Genomic DNA, 18,400 nt, shown 5'->3' with positions numbered 1-18,400 from the left:
ACAGCTAATTGAATGTTATTGAAGAGAGATTGAATTCCAAATAGATATTTAACTATACAATATTTTTTTCACTTATGTTAGACGTTTTTTTACTCTCAACCACATGTGACATGCTTGACTTCTACATCCTTTTTAAAAATTTTATTTTAATTAAACTTTTTATATTCAGATAATTGTAAATTCACATGTAATTGTAAGAAATAATACAGACAGATTTCTGTGTACCCTTTATCCAGTGTCCCCCAATGGTAACATCTTGCAAAACTATAATGCAATGTCACATCTAGTATATTGACATTGATACAGACATAAGGAATTTTTCCATCACTCCAGGGATCCCTCATCTTGCCCTTTTATAGATACACCCACTTCCCTCCTACTCCCACTCCCTTCTTAATCCTTGGAAACTAATAATTCTCCATTTCTAAAATTTTAAATTTCAGGAGTGCTGTATAAATAATATCAGGTAGTATGTAGCGTTTTGGGATTGGCTGTTTACACTCGGTACAATTCTCTGGAGATTCACCAGATTGTTGTGTCAGTAGTTCATTCATTTTTATTACTGAGTAGTATTCCAGGGTACGAATATGCCATAGTGTGTTTAATGATTCATCTGTTGAAAGACATTGGGATTGTTTCCAGTTTGGGGCTGTTACAAGTAAGGCTGCTATAAACATTTGTGTACTCGTTTTTATATAATCCAAGTCTTCGTTTCTTTGGGATGAATGCCCAGCAGGGCAGTTGCTAGGTTGGATGATAGTTGCATGTTTTTAAAGAAATTGCCAAATTGTTACCCATTTTACATTTCCGTCACCAACGTATGTGTGATCCGGTTTTTCTGCATCCTTGCCAGCATTGGTAGTATCACAGTTTTTTATGTTAGCCATTCTGATAAGTGTACAGTGATATCTCATTGTAATAGTTTTAATTTACATTCCCCTGACGGCTAATGATATTGAACGTCTTTTCAGGTGCTTGTCCGTCATCTGTATATCTTCTTCAGTGAAGTGTTTCTTCATGTTTTTTTGCCCATGGTCTAATTGGGTTGTTTGCTTTTTTACTGTTGAGTTTTGAGAGTTCTTTATATACTCTAGATACTAGCACATTGTTGGATATGTGGCTTACAAATATTTTCTCCCACTCTGTATTCATGCTCTTAACAGGATCTTTTGGAGAGCAAGAGTTTTTCATTTTGATGAAGTCTAACTTACTAATTTTTTTCTCCTGTGAAGTATGCTTTGGACCTCAAGTCTAATAAGTCTTTGCCTAGCCTTAAATACCTTTCTTGTTCCTGAAAGTTTTGTAGTTTTACATTTAAATCCCATGATCCAATTTCAGTTAATTTTTCTAGGTGTGAGACGTAGATCAAAGTTCTTTTTCGTCTACTTGTGTTCAGTTGCTTCAGCACCATTTATTGAAAAGATCATCTTTCTTCCATTGAGTTGCTTTTGCATTTTTGTCAGAAAAACAGTTGGCATATTTGTGTTGGTCTATTTCTGGATTTCACCAGTACCACACAATCTTGATACTATAGCTAAGAGATAAGTCTTGAAATTTTAGGTAGATCACTTCCTTGCACTTTATTCTTTTTTAAATTATTTTAGTTCTTCTAGTTCCTTTACTTCATATAATTTTTAAGATGATCTTGTCTCTATCTACAGAAACTGTTGCTGGGATTTTGATGGGAATTGTGTTAAATCTTTATGTCAATCTGGGGGGAATAGACATGTTGACTATTTCAATCCATGAATGCAGTATATTTTCATTTATTTAGATTGTCTTTGATTTCTTTCACAAGCATTTTGTAGTTTTTAGCATATAAGTCCTGTATATGTTTTGTTAGATTTACACCTATTTCTTTTTTTTAAGAAAGCAATTGTAAATTTTATTGTATTTTAATTTTGGTGTCCATGTGCTCATGGCTAATGTATAGAAATACAATTGATTTTTGTTTATCTTGTATCTTGCAACGTTGCTGTAATCTAATGGGTTTTCTTGGTAGATTCCTTAGCATCTTCTTTGTAGACAAACATGTTATCTACAAATAGGGACAGTTTTATTTCTTCCTTTTAGGACACTCAAGAGAAAGTCTTTCTATCTATCCATGTTTTGCTTATTGCTGTGTTCTTCCTTCTTGGTATCATTTACCTTCTTTCTAGAGAATTTCCATTAGCCATTCTTTTATGATGGAACTGTTGGTGACAGATTATTTTTCCCTCATCTGAGAATGTCTTTATTTCTCCTTCATCCTTAAAGGATAATTTCACTGGGTATAGGATTTAGGGTTGACAGTTCTTTTAGCACTTAAAAAATGTTGTTCCACTTCTTGCTTCCATGGGTTCTGATGAGAAAGCTGATGTCATTTGAGTTGTTTTTCCTGTTTAGGTAAGGTGTTACTTTTCTCTTGCTGCTTTCAAGATTTTTTTTTTTTTGTCTTTGTGTTTTCTGAAGTTTATTTATTAGGAGTTTTGGTGGGAATTTCTTTGGATTTATCCTCTTTGTGGTTTGTTCACCATTGTGTCACTGCTTGAGTCTTGAGGTCCCTAGTGACTCTGTCTTCTCTCCATCTTTCAGAGATTTCTTTTTTTTTTTTTTTTTTTTTTTTGTGGTACGCGGGCCTCTCACCATTGTGGCCTATCCCTTTGCGGAGCACAGGCTCCGGACGTGCAGGCTCAGCAGCCATGGCTCACGGGCCCAGCCACTCTGCGGCACGTGGGATCTTCCCGGACCGAGGCACAAACCCGCGTCCCCTGCATCGGCAGGCAGACTCTCAACCACTGCGCCACCAGGGAAGCCCATCAGAGATTTCTTATATTTGTTTTATATATGATGTCCAGGGTTTTTACTTGTACTTAGCAGGAAAAATACAGGAAAATACCCCTGTTTTTGGAAGCAGAAGTATCCTTATGATAGATTTTTTTTTTTTTGCGGTACATGGGCCTCTCACTGTTGTGGCCTCTCCCGTTGCAGAGCACAGGCTCCGGACGCGCAGGCCCAGCGGCCATGGCTCACGGGCCCAGCCACTCCGCGGCATGTGGGATCTTCCCGGACCGGGGCACGAACCCGTGTCCCCTGCATTGGCAGGCGGACTCTCAACTGCGCCACCAGGGAAGCCCTATGATAGATATTTTTAAGTGATAGTCTCTTTTACTATATATGTATTTTAAGGATGGCAGGAGTAATTTACCCTAAAAACATTGCTTTCATTACCTTAAATGTATGCAGTTTGCATTTATATAAATTATGTATCATTTATATAATTAGATGAAAGCCCCTTAAAAGAATTACAAAATCCTTGTGCTACTGTTCACTATTATACTGATCCATTAAAAGACTAGAATAAATAGAACAGTTGTACTGCCCAGTAATCTAGGGTGTTGCCTGAACAAGAACATAATTCTATCATAAAAATCAATTAATCAATCATAATTCTATTCATAAGAATCAGGAGTGGAAAGGAGACTAGGTAATTCACACAAAGATATACAATTAAGTTACTGATTGTACTTTACTTAAAAGCTAAATGCATCAAATGCATATGTACGTAGGCATGACCTACCTAACCTTCTCAGTTATGAAAGGTCCCACAGAGGAGAGACTGTGTTAAGAAGAGAGAATGTAGATAGAAAGAAAGCTCTAAGAATAGGGAAAAACTGACGGATGAGACAGATGGGGGTTGGTGTTAGTGGTTGTCATTTGTCGTGAAATAGGATCCAGTTAGTGAATGGTCTTAAAACTCTTGGAATTAGATTTTGTTTGAGAGGGTGGTTGTTCTCCATTGATTTTCAGTATTGACCCATTTGGTACATATTTACTGAGCTCCTTCTGTGCCTGAACTGTGCTGGATACTGGGAACGCAGGTGTAGGGAAAACAGTCTTGTTTACTGACCCCCTGGAGGTTCCAGTCCAGCAAGAAAGACAGTCACTGCAGAATCTCCAACAGCATTGGCAGTCTCTTACCGAACCAGCGTAGGAGAACAGGGCTCTGTCTTGAGGAATCTGTGTGGTCAGGAGACAGCAAGCCTAACTATGAATTTATTTTCCTAAATCAGGGTTATTAGCCAAAGATTAATACTTGAAACTTATGCCTTCTTTTTTTTTCTTTATGGACCTTTTTATAGGTTTATTGTTCCATTTTACTGCATGTCTGCAGTCGTTTTACGTGGAAGACTTTAGGTCTCTCTTAACTGCTTTTATGGTCATAAAACAACCCTAACTAATAACACACTTTCTTCTCTATATAACTTTTAAAATCTCCCTGCTATAATTTAGGTCTTTTCTTCTTATTTCATGACCTGATGTTATCGTTTATTTGGTTGACAAATTGTAAAATGGGTTTTATAGATACCTGTGTTTGTAATTTATTTTACTGTATGATAGTCATATGAACACAACCTAATATTATTGAATTCTCTTTCTTTAAGGTATCGTGTCCAGATCTGGCACCCTGACTTATGAAGCAGTTCATCAAACAACACAAGTTGGGTTGGGGCAGTCTTTGTGCATTGGTGAGGGATTTTTTTGCTAAACTCATTTTATTGGGGTTCACTATCTTCCCTGAATAAGTATAATGATAATTATTGATTTGATTATTTGTGAGAGATTTTGATGCCATTTTATTAAAAAGATGTTGTGATCTTGAATTTAATTTGCTTATACGTGAAGCTGACTGTTATATTTTCAAGATTCATGGTCTGGGATTTGATTTCCGAGCTTCAGAACAAACATCCTGGGACGTGTGTCTCCTGGAGAGCCTTGGGCCTTGAAAACAGCTGTTACTTAGCTTGCTGGGAAGAAAGGGTCCTTCAAAATAGGACTTTCATTACTGTAATTCGCATTTTGTTATCATTACCAGCTGTCACTCAGTGCTTCACAGTCACTGAATTCTCTGCCAATCGTTATCTCACTCTTAAGGCAACCCCCCGAGGCACCGCTGAGCTGGCATGTGGTCCTGTGGCAGCGTTATTGGTGGAGGAGGGTTGAGCTCCCTGGAACCTCTCTCTTTGCCACATCATACTGCCTCCCGCTTACAAATATAAAAAAATTTTTACATTTTGAAATAATCTTGGTATTTGTTGCCAAAAGCCAGGCGAAGTTCTCATTTTATAAATATTCCTTCAAACTTTTAGAATATCTTTTAGAGGCTTATCAAAGGCAGCATTTTATGATAAAAAATTATAAAATATAACCCTGTAGTATTTTTATTAAGACTCAAATTCGTGGGCTTCCCTGGTGGCGCAGTGATTCAGAGTCCGCCTGCCGATGCAGGGGACACGGGTTCGTGCCCCGGTCCGGGAGGGTCCCACATGCCACGGAGCGGCTGGGCCCGTGAGCCATGGCCGCTGAGCCTGCGCGTCCGGAGCCTGTGCTCCGCAACGGGAGAGGCCACAGCAGTGAGAGGCCCGCGTACCGCAAAAAAAAAAAAAAGACTCAAATTCGTAAAATCACTATGAAACATTAATTTAGCTTTTCTATGCGCAGAAGCACAATCTATGATACAAGATAGCGTGATGGAAAATAAGAAAAGATTTTGAAATAGAGTTGGCAGTTCTGTCTTCTGTAGCCTCTGTTTTTAATTTGTGAACGAAGAGTAATAATTGCCATGTCACAGAGAGTTTGGAGGGATGAGGAAATGGCGGGCCTGACGTGTGCTAAGGCACAGGACATGACACGTGGCTGGCACTCAGTGGATGCCGCTTCTCTTCCTCAGTTTCATTCTTGAGTGGTGTGTTGAAGAGTAGGGAGCCAGTCCTGCGTATTTATCTATTATAAAATACATTTTTATAACTTAAAAATTTAAGAGTGTCAGCCAGTCTGTAGGGAATATTGCCTGGAGTCCAAGTACTTGTGCTAAAAAGCCATGTGCCTATAGTGGAGCCTCTGTGTGTGGTCTCTTGTCATCTCTCACTTTGGGTCAGAGGTAAGAGGGATCAAGACACCCCCCCCTCCCCTCACTGGGACTTGTGTCTTAACTTGCAAGTGGTTCCTGTGCAATGTCCCTCATGAAAGAGTTACTTTGTGCAAAGAAATGGGTTAAGTGTTTAATCAGAGAAGATATTCTCACCAATACACATTTTCTTAAATGTTCATTTTTTTTTTTTTTTACTGTAGAAGAAATACAAATGTCCAATATTTATTTCCAATGTGGTATTAAGTCTCCAATATGGTAGTAAAGTTTGCGGTTCATGTGAAAATAACAAATCACAGCGAACTACCACAGTGAAGGTAATGTTAACACGCAGACACACACAGACAGACACACACGCCAGATTAGCTAATCCAGATTATTTTTAATTTCAGAATTTATCGTCTGTTATATACAAGGTACTGATAATGAACTACTCACCAGAAGCCAACAAAGTTAAAAGTTATAACATAGAAAACAGTAATTCATGTCCCTGAAAAAGCTAATGTGTTTTCAGAAGTAAAGTTCTCCTAATTAGGGAAACTATATAGAATGCTCATTTTTAAAGAACTATCTAGGAATAATTTTGTGGGAGGGAGGAGTCTTGATAAGGAGTTAAACAAAAAGAGGGCTGTTTTTGTGACTAACAGGAACCCACCACCACCGTTTAGCATTCATGTGATATTATAAGCAGAAATAAATGTAGCATTTTGTGATTTTTAAATGTTAAATGCAAGAGTGATGACACATTTAAAAATATTGGTAAGAAAGGGGTAGGCAAAATAAGAAACCAGGTAAAACAGCATTTCCTGACCTGAATTATATGATTCATCCAGTTTTCAGCTGGTGATATTCTTTGACTTTTCCAGGCATTGGAGGTGATCCTTTCAATGGAACAGATTTTACTGACTGCCTTGAAATCTTTCTGAACGATCCAGCCACGGAAGGTATCATATTGATTGGCGAAATTGGTGGTAATGCAGAAGAAAATGCTGCAGAATTTTTGAGGCAGCATAATTCAGTAAGTTTGGGTTTGGAAAAAAATATATATAGCTCTTTGCCCTTGAATAATATCACCGGTTTGTTTCAGAAGTTATTTTGTTTTTTTTCAAAGATAAATTTTTTAAGCAAACGTGAAAGATAAAGTTAAACCTTGTTGAGCTGCACCTGGAGTACTGGCCACTCAGGGAACTTGGGACCCTTTCTGGGTGGATTCTCCTCCCCGTTTCCCCTGGGGCCTGTTCTCTGCTTCTCGAATGAATCCTCCCCCCAGGCATCTCCTCACACTTCATGGTAGGTCAGTTGGCCTCCTGCTGAAGGGAGAACTTCCAGGCCATCAGCCTGAAAGCTGTCATTTGACCTGCGTATTTCCATTTTCACCTGTCATTGGTGTCCTTTCTCCTCATCTCAGGGGATGTGTGTTCTTTCTCTGTCAAGGCTGACCTTCTAAAGAACCTGTCCTTTATACCCTTTTCCAGGAGCTTGCCTCCCTCTAGCTTCAGTCTATCCTTGTAGAGTAGCACTTCGCTTCAAAGGTCAAGTAGAAAAGCTTTATTAACTATGTCCTATGAAGGCTTTCCTTGTTGCCTCTCCCTTCGAATGAAAAAGAATAGTGTGGCGTTGTATCATAATTTCACGTAACTTAAGGGAATTAAGCTCTGTGCCTGGGGTGAAGGAGGGTGGTGGGAAGAGAAAGAGAGAGGGCACAGTAACGACGGAAGCAGCCTGGTGCCTGCCAGCCCCCAGTCAGTGAACGTGTGCTCTGGACCACTGCGGCAAAGACCTGGGGAGAGCATTCACATGGTTTCCAGGATGTTCCTGACACTGACGAATGAGTGAAGATGCATCTTCAGGAGGCCGCGCAGGAGGGCGGGAGATAACTTGTGTCTACGCTTGTAAAAGAGATTGAGAGTGAATGCATCAAAATTAAATGCCGCTGAAAAATAATGAGTAACGGAGAGTTAAAGGAACCGATAATATCACCTGTAGGGTAGTGTATACAGAGTGATGCATATGTAATTGAAGGAATTTTCAAGGGCTATTTTGAGTCTACTTGATTTTCTTCTGTGGTAATTTTAAAAGTTCCCGTTACTCTCTGGATCTCTTACTTTTTCTTTTTTCCTTTTTATTCACTCCCTGATCCTCAGCAGTTTGGCTTCTGTCTGCCACTTAGAAACTGTGTGACCTTGGGCATGTTCCTTAACTTCACTGTGCCTCAGTTTCCTCATTGGCAAAATAGGGATACAGTAGTGTCTTGCTCCCAGCATCCTTGTAGGACTCTTATGTTATGGCTCAGTAACATAGAGGAGAGCTGCCCTGGGCACGTGGTAAGCACTCTTAGTAAGCAGCTGTTCGCTGCTGCTGTCGGATCTGCTGTCCACCCTGGCGTTGCTCTCGCGCTAGTCACCAGGGCCTCCATTCATCCTCCTGGCTCTTCTCATCTTTATTCTTCCCCAGATAGTGCCTGTTCCCTAAGTGCGAATGGTCGTTGCATATAATCAGCATCACACTTCATGCAGTTCCCAAGGCAGAAACCTCAGAACCATCGTGTTTTTTTTTTTTTAATAAATTTATGTATTTTATTTTATTTTTGGCTGGTTGGGTCTTCGTTGCTGCACGCGGGCTTTTCTCTGGTTGTGGCGAGCGGGGGCTACTCTTCGTTGCGGTGCGCAGGCTTCTCATTGCAGTGGCTTCTCTTGTTGGGAGCACGGGCTCTAGAGCGCAGGCTAAATAGTTGCGGCACACGGGCTCAGTAGTTGTGGCTCACGGGCTCTAGAGTGCAGGCTCGGTAGTTGTGGTGCACGGGCTTAGTTGCTCCGCGGCATGTGGGATCTTCCCGGACCAGGGCTCGAACCCGTGTCCCCTGCATTGGCAGGCACATTCTCAACCACTGCGCCACCAGGGAAACCCCAGAACCGTCTTTTATTTCTCCCTCAGCTCTTGCTTCCACTCAGTTACCGAGATCTGTCTCTGAGATCTTAGCAGTTTGTGGAGATTGAGAGCATTGTCATCTGTAATTAGTCCCTCTGCTCTGGTGCAGGCTCTCATCTTATCTCACCTGGACCACTTCGGTAATTTTTTTCCTGATATCTCTGCTCCTCTTTCCCTCCACCTCCCCACCCCCCACCCCCACCCCCCCGCCAGCCTGCTTATTGCCATCCATGTAGGACAAAGGGCAGACTTAGCATGGTATTCCAGCCCCTCACACACCACCCTGACCCTCCTTTTCAGATCCGTGTCCCATCTGATGTGCCGGTTGTTTTCATCCTCACTTGCCTTTGCTTGTTCCTTCTGCAAGGCGTGCTTAGTTAATACCTGACTGTCACTCTAGACTGTATTATGGAGAGCAAGGAGCTGGTGTACTTGGTGCCCAGCGCAGTCCTCTGGCATGTTAGGAACCAGTAAATGGCAAATAGTGAAAGAATAAAGTAAATTGTTAGGAGATGGGAGTAAAATGTTATTAGAGTCTCTTGAGCTCAGAAAGTTTGTGAAGTTTAAAATTTAGGTAAAAACTGACTTCTTTTTACAAAAAAAAGTTTAGGTTATATGACATTACAGTCATCCCTTGGTATCTGCATGGGTTTGGTTCCAGTACCCCTGCAGAAATCCATGCATGCTCAGTGCCTTACATAAAATGGCATAGTGTTTGCATATAAGCTACATACATCCTCTCATATACTTTGTCTCTAGATTACTTATAATACCTAATAGAGTGTAAATGCTTCGTTAATAGTTGCTAGCATGGTAGGTTTAAGTTTTACTTTTTGGAACTTTCTGGAATCTTTTTCCCACATACATTTTCTATTCTCTGATGCAGACCCTGTGGGTATGGAGGGCCAACTGTACACCGTAATTTAAAAACGTATATCGAATACATGAATAGCTTGAGTAGCTTAGAATTTAGTGGGAAAAACTAAGCTTTACATTTTGTTTCATTTGGCACATGTATTCCTATTCCTGGTTGGTCTCATGGAACTAAGTTTTATTGAGGGCCTACTGTGTACGAGATTCTAGCTTGAACATTTCAGGTGACATATTCAGCACTTAGCACAGTAACTGACGCAGAGCGAACACTCAGTAATGTCGCCTCCTGCTACAACTACTATTATTATCATCATGATGACAGTAATTATTTGCAGGAGTGGTGTTGTTTAATCTTGACCCTCGGATTAGATGTTTTTGTCCTTTTATGAGTAAGGAAACTGGCAGCTTGCCGATGGCAGGCACACAGCAAACCAGCCAGGGCTGAGGTTCCTACCCAGGTCTGCCTGACTTCTGCTTTACGCTGTGAGGGGTCAGGAGTCAGGTTGCTGGGCTCAAGGACAAGAGTCCACAGTCCGGGGCATCTGCTTGGACTCTAGTCATGCCATCCTAACTTGTCTTCCTGTTTTTAGGCTTCCACGCTTCTCATTTCTGTATCCTGTTCTCAGACTACACTTTTTTTTTTTTTTCTGGTACGTGGGCCTCTCACTGTTGTGGCCTCTCCCGTTGCGGAGCACAGGCTCCGGACGCGCAGGCTCAGCGGCCATGGCTCACAGGCCCAGCCGCTCCGCGGCATGTGGGATCTTCCCGGACCGGGGCATGAACCCATGTCCCCTGCATTGGCAGGTGGACTCTCAACCACTGCGCCACCAGGGAAGCCCCAGACTACGCTTTTTCATAGTCTTTTCAATTCTAGTTTACGCTCCTTAGAAAATCTCAAGTGACTCTTCTTCGTCAATAGGACAGAGTGTACATTTGTTTGACATTCTAGGTTCATCCTAATCTTGTTTCTTTCTAGTGTAATATTCCCACCATTTGAGGATAGGGACAGAGGGATCCAGTGGAAACTGGCGCCACTCGAATACCAGGTGCTCACATCCTTTGCAGAGCCTACAAGTGAATAAGTAAATGACTTACAGAGTCTTTTCATCTCAGTTCTCTACTATGGTAGATGCTGGGCATACAGAAATAAGTGAAAACGTAGTCCCGGCGTTCAGAGATTCATGGTTTAGGAGGGGAGCACGTGGGGAATAAGCTACAGCCAGTGTGCTGTGGGTAACGGCAGAAATGTGTCAGAGGCACAGCAGAGTCTCTGAACAGGAGATGAGCAGCTAACCAGCACTTGTGGAGAGAGCGGGGGGGGGGGAGTTGGAGAGCTTAGGGGTGAAGAAGGGGCTTGAGCCAGGCCTTAAAAATTAAGTCAGAATTTGCCAGGTATCCAAGGAGGATGGAGAACTTTCTCAGCAGAGAGGGGCCCAGAGGCAGAGCCGTCTGGCATTCCTGGAGGGTAAAGAGCAGGGAGGAATGGTGGGGGCAGGACTGGAGTAAAGAGCGTCAGACACGCGGAGCCTGGCGTGCTGGTGCCTTCACGCGAGTCAGCTTAGCCCAAGCGAACTGTGCCAGTGACCTTGCGCTGCCATGCACTTGCACTTTAAAAAAAGCCAGTTTCCTTTAAGAATGTCCTTAATGAAGCAGTAAGAATTATTAATTTTATTAAGTCTCGACCCTGGAGTCAGTATTTTGTGATGAAGTGGGAAGTAAAGCACTTTGCCAGTTGAGTTGTGAGCTGAACTAGCTGCTTTTTTCATGCAACACGTTTTATTTGAAAGAATGTCTGGCAGGCAGACTGGTTGTTCAGACCTTGGTATTTATTTGGCGGATCTTTTCTCAAAAATGAACAAAGCAATCCTGCTGTGTCAAGGAAAACAACTGCTCGTATTCGTTGACAGTGATAAAGTTTGAACTTGCAAATGTATATTTTTGGAAAACTTGTTTCTGCCACCATGAACTTCACCCTACTAAAGACTTTTCTAAGGAGATTGGCGGTGATACTGAAGAGTGATTTGATGATGTTGAATGAGGAAGTGTATCAGCACTTGGAAGAGCTACATAACTCAGTGAATCTGTATTTTCCTTCTGACCAATGGATGTTACAAAATCATTGTAGGCAAAAGATCCAGAATGATGAATGAATTTTGAGGTAACAAAGGACTGTGGTTTCAGGTTACCATTTGAAGAGGTTTGTGTAGTGCCAAGGAATATCCTGTTATCTGACAGATATTAAAATACTTCTCCCTTTTCCAAGTACATATGTGTGTGAGGCCAGATTTTCTCTTGTACTTCAGCCAAACTAACATATTTGCAGTAGATTTAATGCAAAAGCATTAAGACAGAGTTATGTTGAACTAAAACAACCTGATCTGTGTCTTAATTCGTTATCACAAATCACATAACTTATGTATTTTCAAGTGTGCTTTTTTGTTTTTCAAACGAAAGAGTGACATATGTATTTGTAAAACAGCTTGTGGGGGTGAATTTGAAGTTTAATATCTTAACAGGTAACAGTTTTGCTTCAGGATTGTTTTTTTGAGTTTGTAGGAAGAGTCAAGTCATCTCAAAGGAGAATGCAGTGGTTTCAGTCATAGCTCAATATTTGTGTTGTTTTCTTTTTTTATTTTATTTATTTATTATTTTCTGTACACGGGCCTCTCACTGCTGTGGCCTCTCCCGTTGCGGAGCACAGGCTCCGGACGCGCAGGCTCAGCGGCCATGGCTCATGGGCCCAGCCGCTCCACGGCATGTGGGATCTTCCCGGACCGGGGCACAAACCCGCGTCCCCTGCATCGGCAGGCGGACTCTCAACCACTGCGCCACCGGGGAAGCCCGTGTTGTTTTCTTATTGAAGATGAGTGAAGGGCCCCAGCCATTTGCCATTTTCTGGCAGAGTCATGAGTCGGAGGTCCAGTTTCAATCAACTTCTTCATCAGAGTGTCTAAAATCCCATTTTCCAGGGTCCCAAGGCCAAGCCTGTGGTGTCCTTCATTGCTGGTTTAACTGCTCCTCCCGGCAGAAGAATGGGTCACGCGGGGGCAATTATTGCTGGAGGAAAAGGTGGAGCTAAAGAGAAGATCGCAGCCCTGCAGAGTGCGGGAGTTGTGGTCAGCATGTCCCCTGCACAGCTGGGAACCACCATATACAAGGTGAGCTGGAACAGTGGCCTGAGTGCTCGGAAGTTACTGGCCTTAAAGTGGGAGGCCACACAGGGTGCCTGGAAACCATGGTGTTTTCTTCTGGGTCTCTCCTGTTTCTTTCTTTCCGGTGTGCAGCTTAACAGTCTCTAGCAACTCCACCTTTTGGTCCTAATGTTCTAATCGGGCATGACAAGGAATAGTGTTCTGATTCAAAAACTTTATTCTTCAAACATCTAGATTTGCTCTTTTGTGGGTAGTAAGGTATGATATACAAAAAAGCGTTTCAGAGTCCGTAAGTGTCCTGAATTCCATTTTGGGGGTTGTGCAGAGAATTGCCTTGTGTTTTGTTTTTTTCCATCGAGGGCCTTTGGGATATAGCTATGCTAACTCCATAGGTTTTTTTCCCAAGGAGAGAGGTTAAAGACCGACTAAGAAGAAATGAAAACTGGGAGTCAGGATGGAGGGAGATCTAAAGAGGCTGGGGGTTTTCAGATTTTAGTTGGTGTCTTCCATAATCTCTTTGCAGTGATTTTTGGCCTATCTCTTTGAGTGATCATTTAAGGCTCTCTCTCTCTCTCTCTCTTTACTTTTTTGATGATTATGGACTTTACAAAAAAAACCCACAAAAAACAAAACTTTTTGCACATGCTGAAAACAGGCCCCGATTGTCTTCCCAGGAGGGAACAATGTTTTGGCATAATCTTCTTTGGCATTGTCTTAGGGATAATAAAATTAACTCCTTGTTTTATTGACTCCCTGCATGATCTTGTCTTGTGGAATGTGACACAGTGTGCCATAGTGTTTAAAAGAAATCTGGGTGGTTAGGGAGTGTGTGAAGAATTTTGTTTAAAAGAGGGGAAGGAAGAGAAAAAGCAAATAAATGTTTGAATTCACATCAGAGACATGTGTTACCATTTTACTCCAGTAGGTGGCAGCAGGCACCTACACATTTTGCTGCATTCTAATGGTTACAATCTAGAGAAATGTGGTTTTCAGTATTGTTTCCTTTTCATATATTTCTGAGGTTCTTGACGTTTGGTTTAAATCTGAACTGAATCTGTGTTCAGTTTTATTCTCTGAAAAACTAAACAAATCCATTGTTTTATTAAAAGGGCTGGTGTGTGTCACGTGTAGCGTTAAAGGTTTGGATAAGCACAGTCAGGTCTGTCAGCTCCTAATGATAACACTGCCATAGAAAACAAGAGTAATTCAAAGCCTTGCAGCCCCCGCGTTTAGGAGACAAAGTTGAAGCTCCGCATCTAGCTTAGTGAAATTCAGACTGACACGCGCTCATTTGAAAACTGTCATTTTGTGTTCAGTAACCTCATCCTGGTATTTTACTTCTATAATTTTTGGTTGCTCATTGGATCCTAAAAACAAGACGTTTTAAGAATCATTTTGACCGTGAATGTAATTTGGATTTTTAATCTTTAATCCCCTCTCTCTTCTCCCTCTCTCCTGTTCCTGAAGGAGTTTGAAAAGAGGAAGATGCTATGAAAGAAAAACAAACGAAATGTTCCCTAAACCTATGGACGAATCACTGTAGCAATGTGAGCCGGCGGCCGTTTGCTTCTGTCATCCACTGACTGTCCACCCGCGCTCCTGTTGCTGGTCTTGCAGCACAACGGGAAGCCAAAGCGAGGTTTAGAGTGTCCTACGCTGAGACGTTTTAACCTCACTGAATAACAGAGACAGCCAATAAATCTACCACTTGATTTGAAAATGGTTTTGGAGGCTTTTTATTATTCCACCGTGGGGCTGGGGGGGAGTGGGAGAAATGGAGGGTGTGTGTGTGTGTTTGTGCACAAGTGTGTGTGTGTGCACGAGCGTGTGTGCACATGCGTGTGCATATATGTGTGTTTCAGTGGGCTCTGTAGGGGACATTGTAACTAAAACTTTTGAGAGAATGGGTGTAAACATTTCAGTTGGGCTTTTATCAGAGTGATTTTACATCTCTTTGAGTTACATTTTTCTCATGTATACATAGAATCGTCCCCATCTTGTAGGATAGTTTTGAAGATTCGAGATAAATATATTAAGTCCTTGGCACGTGATAAGGCAAACTAATCGTTGTCAGTGCCACCATTATCATCATCATCACCATCACTAGGATTTAGGCAGGAGCTCATCCATGTTTCAGTTTTTGCCTAATTGGGAAATGGAAGGTCTTCAACGATGCTTTGTTTTTCTGTGGTTCTGCGGAGGGCTCTGCCCTTCCCCACCCAGAGCCTCCATTTCTTTGTTTGAGGTTTAAGCCATTCACTGCAAGAAAGCAGGAGACCTATTATCCATCCTTTTGTTTAAAAGGGAGCTTGTTAACAGGAAACAATTCCAGTGGAGAGACAAAATATTCTCACATTGTGTAACTGCCCTGGAAGAAACAAGAGCTTCAAAAAATATTAGGAGGAGCACCTCAAGAAGGCTGTTTGGGGAGCCCTTCCTGGGGAAGGGAGATGAGTAGGTACCTGAGGGGCTGGGGAGGTACCAGCCATGCAAAAAGGAGGACTCACACCCAGGCAAAGGCAGGGAGCCAGGAAGAGCTCATTTTGAGGAGGTGCCTGGGGACAGTGACCCTGGGAGGGGCTGGAGGAGGTCTTGGGGGGCTGGGAAACAGGTGTCTTGGGAGCTCCCATAACCACGCACAGGCTGCTGAGACACAAAGAGCAGGTGTCGGGAGATGTATTTCACAGCCCAAGGATTCTGCCTGGGCCAAGGGCCACGTCGTGATTGGCTTTGGGTCAAGTAGACTTTAGTTCCTGCTCGTAGCTGTTTCCTTGTCTTGAAAGTGGGGATCATGACCCCCCCATCCCACAGGGTACCTGGGTAGAATATACATGATACGTGTGTGACAGTGGACTCGGCCAGGGCTTGGTGTCACTCCATAAAGTCTTGAACTTGCCTCCTGCTTGTGCTCAGGGCGACCCAGGTGACATGATGGCTGAGGAGGAAGGCACTTCGGTCTCTCTGGTTGGCACCTCCAACCCAAGGTTCCTCCAGGGCAAACATATCCTTCTTTTGTCTAACAGGCTTTGTGACAGGGACACAATCCAGATGAGGGGCAGTGACCCTAACATCCTTTTGAGGGTCCACCCCTGATTCCAGGCTGCTCCAGGCCTGGCTCAGCCCCCAGTTCTGTCCCCTAAACGCCCATCCCAAGACAACCCCTCCCTCCTCATGCCTCAGGTCCTAACTAGGAAGCTCAGCACCCTCTTGATTCTTTCTCCCACTTGCCATCTTCCCTTTCCCATCCCCTTTCATCTTCCCTCCCCCACCTTCCCTCTCCACCCGTCCCAGCGTCTTGAGAAGCCACTCTCTCATCTCACTTCTCTCCCTTCCTGCAACCACTGCCGCCTCTGGTCTGAGCAGCTCAAACATATCTGAGCAGGATATTCAGTTCTGGTTTTTCTGATTTCATTTCTACAAATGAAAGGTGAAAGTTCAGCTCACGACCCCAGTGCATTTTAAAAGCTTTTATTACAGAAACTTCCAAACATTTACAAAATGGTTATGATATTATAATAAACTCCCATGTACCCATCACCCAGCTTTGATAATTATCCACATTTTGCTATCATTGTATGATCTGTACCTCCATCCATTCCCCCCAGTGTTTTTGTTGTGATAGCTATTTTGTCGAGGTAAAATTTACATACGCAGAAATGCATGTCTTAACTGTGCACATTTGACAAATGGAGGAAGGTATGTAACCACACCCTCTTGAGGATATAGAACATTTCCTTCATCTCAGGAAGTTCCATCTTATCCCCCCAATAGGTAACCTGTATTTTTATTCATCTTAGACGAGTTTTTGTCTGTTTTAGAAATTTATGTGAAGGTAATGAGACAGTATGTAGTCTTTTATGTTTGGCTTCTTCCACTCAGCATGATTTCTGTGATGTTCATCCAAGTCAGTGCTTGCATCGGTAGTTCATTTCTTTTTATCGCTGAATTCTAGTCCGTTGTGTGGACATAGCACAATGTGTTTACCGATTCTCTGGTTGTTGGCCCTTTTGAGTGGTTTCCAGCTTTTGGCTGTGGTAGATTACGGTGCTATGATCTTTTATGTGCAAGTCTTTTGTGAACATAAACTGTTTTTTCTTAGATACTAGGAGTGCAATTGCTGGATGAAAATTTCTCCCCAGCAAAATATGAGAGTCTGATGTTCTACATCTTCATCAACATTTGGTGTTTTTTATCTTTTAAATTTTAGCCATCCTAGTAAGGGGTGTGAGGCGTATTAATTAACATTTCCCTGGAGAAAAATGATGTTGAACATTTTTCAATGTGTTTATGTTTTTGGTATTTCTTCCCTTGTGAAGTGTCTTTTCAAGTCTTCTGTCTACCTTCTATTTCTTTGGGTTTTTGTTTCTGAGTTCTGACAATTCTTTATATATTCTAGATACAAGACCTTCTCCGATAGATAGTTTATGAATATTTTCTCACACTCTCTGTCTTGCTCACTCGTTTTCTTATTGGTGTCTTGATGAAAAGTTTTTAATTTTGATCATGAGCAACATACCTGTTTTTCTTTTCTGTTTACTACGTTCTGATCCTAAGACATGTTTGTCTACCTCAAATTCATGATGATATTCTGTTTTCCTATAAAAGCTTTATTGTATCAGGTTATACATTTAGTTCATATATCAAGCTCGAATCAATTTTTGTTCATGGTGTGGGGGAGGTAGAGTCAAGACTGAATTTTTTTCCTTATGGATATTCAAGTGGGTCTATCAATATTGTTGAAAAATCCTTTTTTTCTTTTTTTTTTCCTGTTAACTTACTTTCGTGCCTGGGTAGAAGATCAATTGGCCATAAACATATAGGTCTATTTCTGGACTCTCTACTAGGCCTTTTGTAACACCGTATACATTTTAGAATAAACTTGTTCATTTCTATAGGATGATGATTGAGATTAAGTTTTATAGCGTATTTTGAAAATGGTTGCTGGTTGACAGTATTGAGTCTTTCATATTCCAAGTTTTTTCTTGTGAAAATGTATAAGCATAAATTGAGTTTTGTACATTGACCCTCTACCCTAAGACCCTGCCAAAGGAATTTGTTAGACCTAGTGTTTTTTAAAAATAGATTTCTTAGTTTTTTTAATATAAAATTTATGTTAACTATGAATAGAGATTTACTTCTGTTCCAGTCTTCATGCCCTTTTTTTCTTTTCCTTGCTGTATTGTACTTACTCAGCTACAGTGTTGAATAGGTGTGAGAACAGATATCTTTGCCTAGTTTTCAATCTTGAGGATTTTTTTGTGTGTTTTACCATTAAAGATGATGCTAGCTCAAGGATGTTCATAGATGTCCTTCCTTTATCACATAGGGGAAAATTTCCCTTTATTCTAAGTTAGCCGAATGATTTTGTTGTTTGTTTTTTAATTGTGAATAGGTGATGAATTTTGTCCACTGATTCTTCTGAATCTATTGAAATGTCTATATGATTTTTTCCCCCTTTATTTGGTCAATTTAAATGTTTGATTTTTAAACATTAACTTGTATTTCTGTTCACAAATGCTGCTTGGTTATGATCTTACCC

General features: G+C 41.5%; 1 protein-coding gene across 1 annotated transcript in view; it reads left to right on the top strand.

Annotated features, from left to right (window-relative positions):
* SUCLG1 (succinate-CoA ligase GDP/ADP-forming subunit alpha) overlaps positions 1-14,575 on the top strand; it is a 35,198-nt gene extending 20,623 nt beyond the window's left edge. The window contains exons 6-9 of the mRNA XM_082672594.1: positions 4,425-4,508; positions 6,775-6,926; positions 12,679-12,867; positions 14,329-14,575. Coding sequence (XP_082528720.1) covers positions 4,425-4,508; positions 6,775-6,926; positions 12,679-12,867; positions 14,329-14,355 — 452 coding nt within the window. The 3' untranslated portion in view covers positions 14,356-14,575. The remainder of the gene's footprint in view (positions 1-4,424; positions 4,509-6,774; positions 6,927-12,678; positions 12,868-14,328) is intronic.
* The last annotated feature ends 3,825 nt before the right edge of the window (positions 14,576-18,400 follow it).

This window comes from Grampus griseus, assembly GCF_964374135.1.
Source record: "Grampus griseus genome assembly, chromosome: 15".
Classification (NCBI taxonomy): Eukaryota; Metazoa; Chordata; class Mammalia; order Artiodactyla; family Delphinidae; genus Grampus; species Grampus griseus.
Note: the sequence above shows the minus strand (reverse complement) of the source record. Positions and strands in the feature narration are given on the sequence as shown.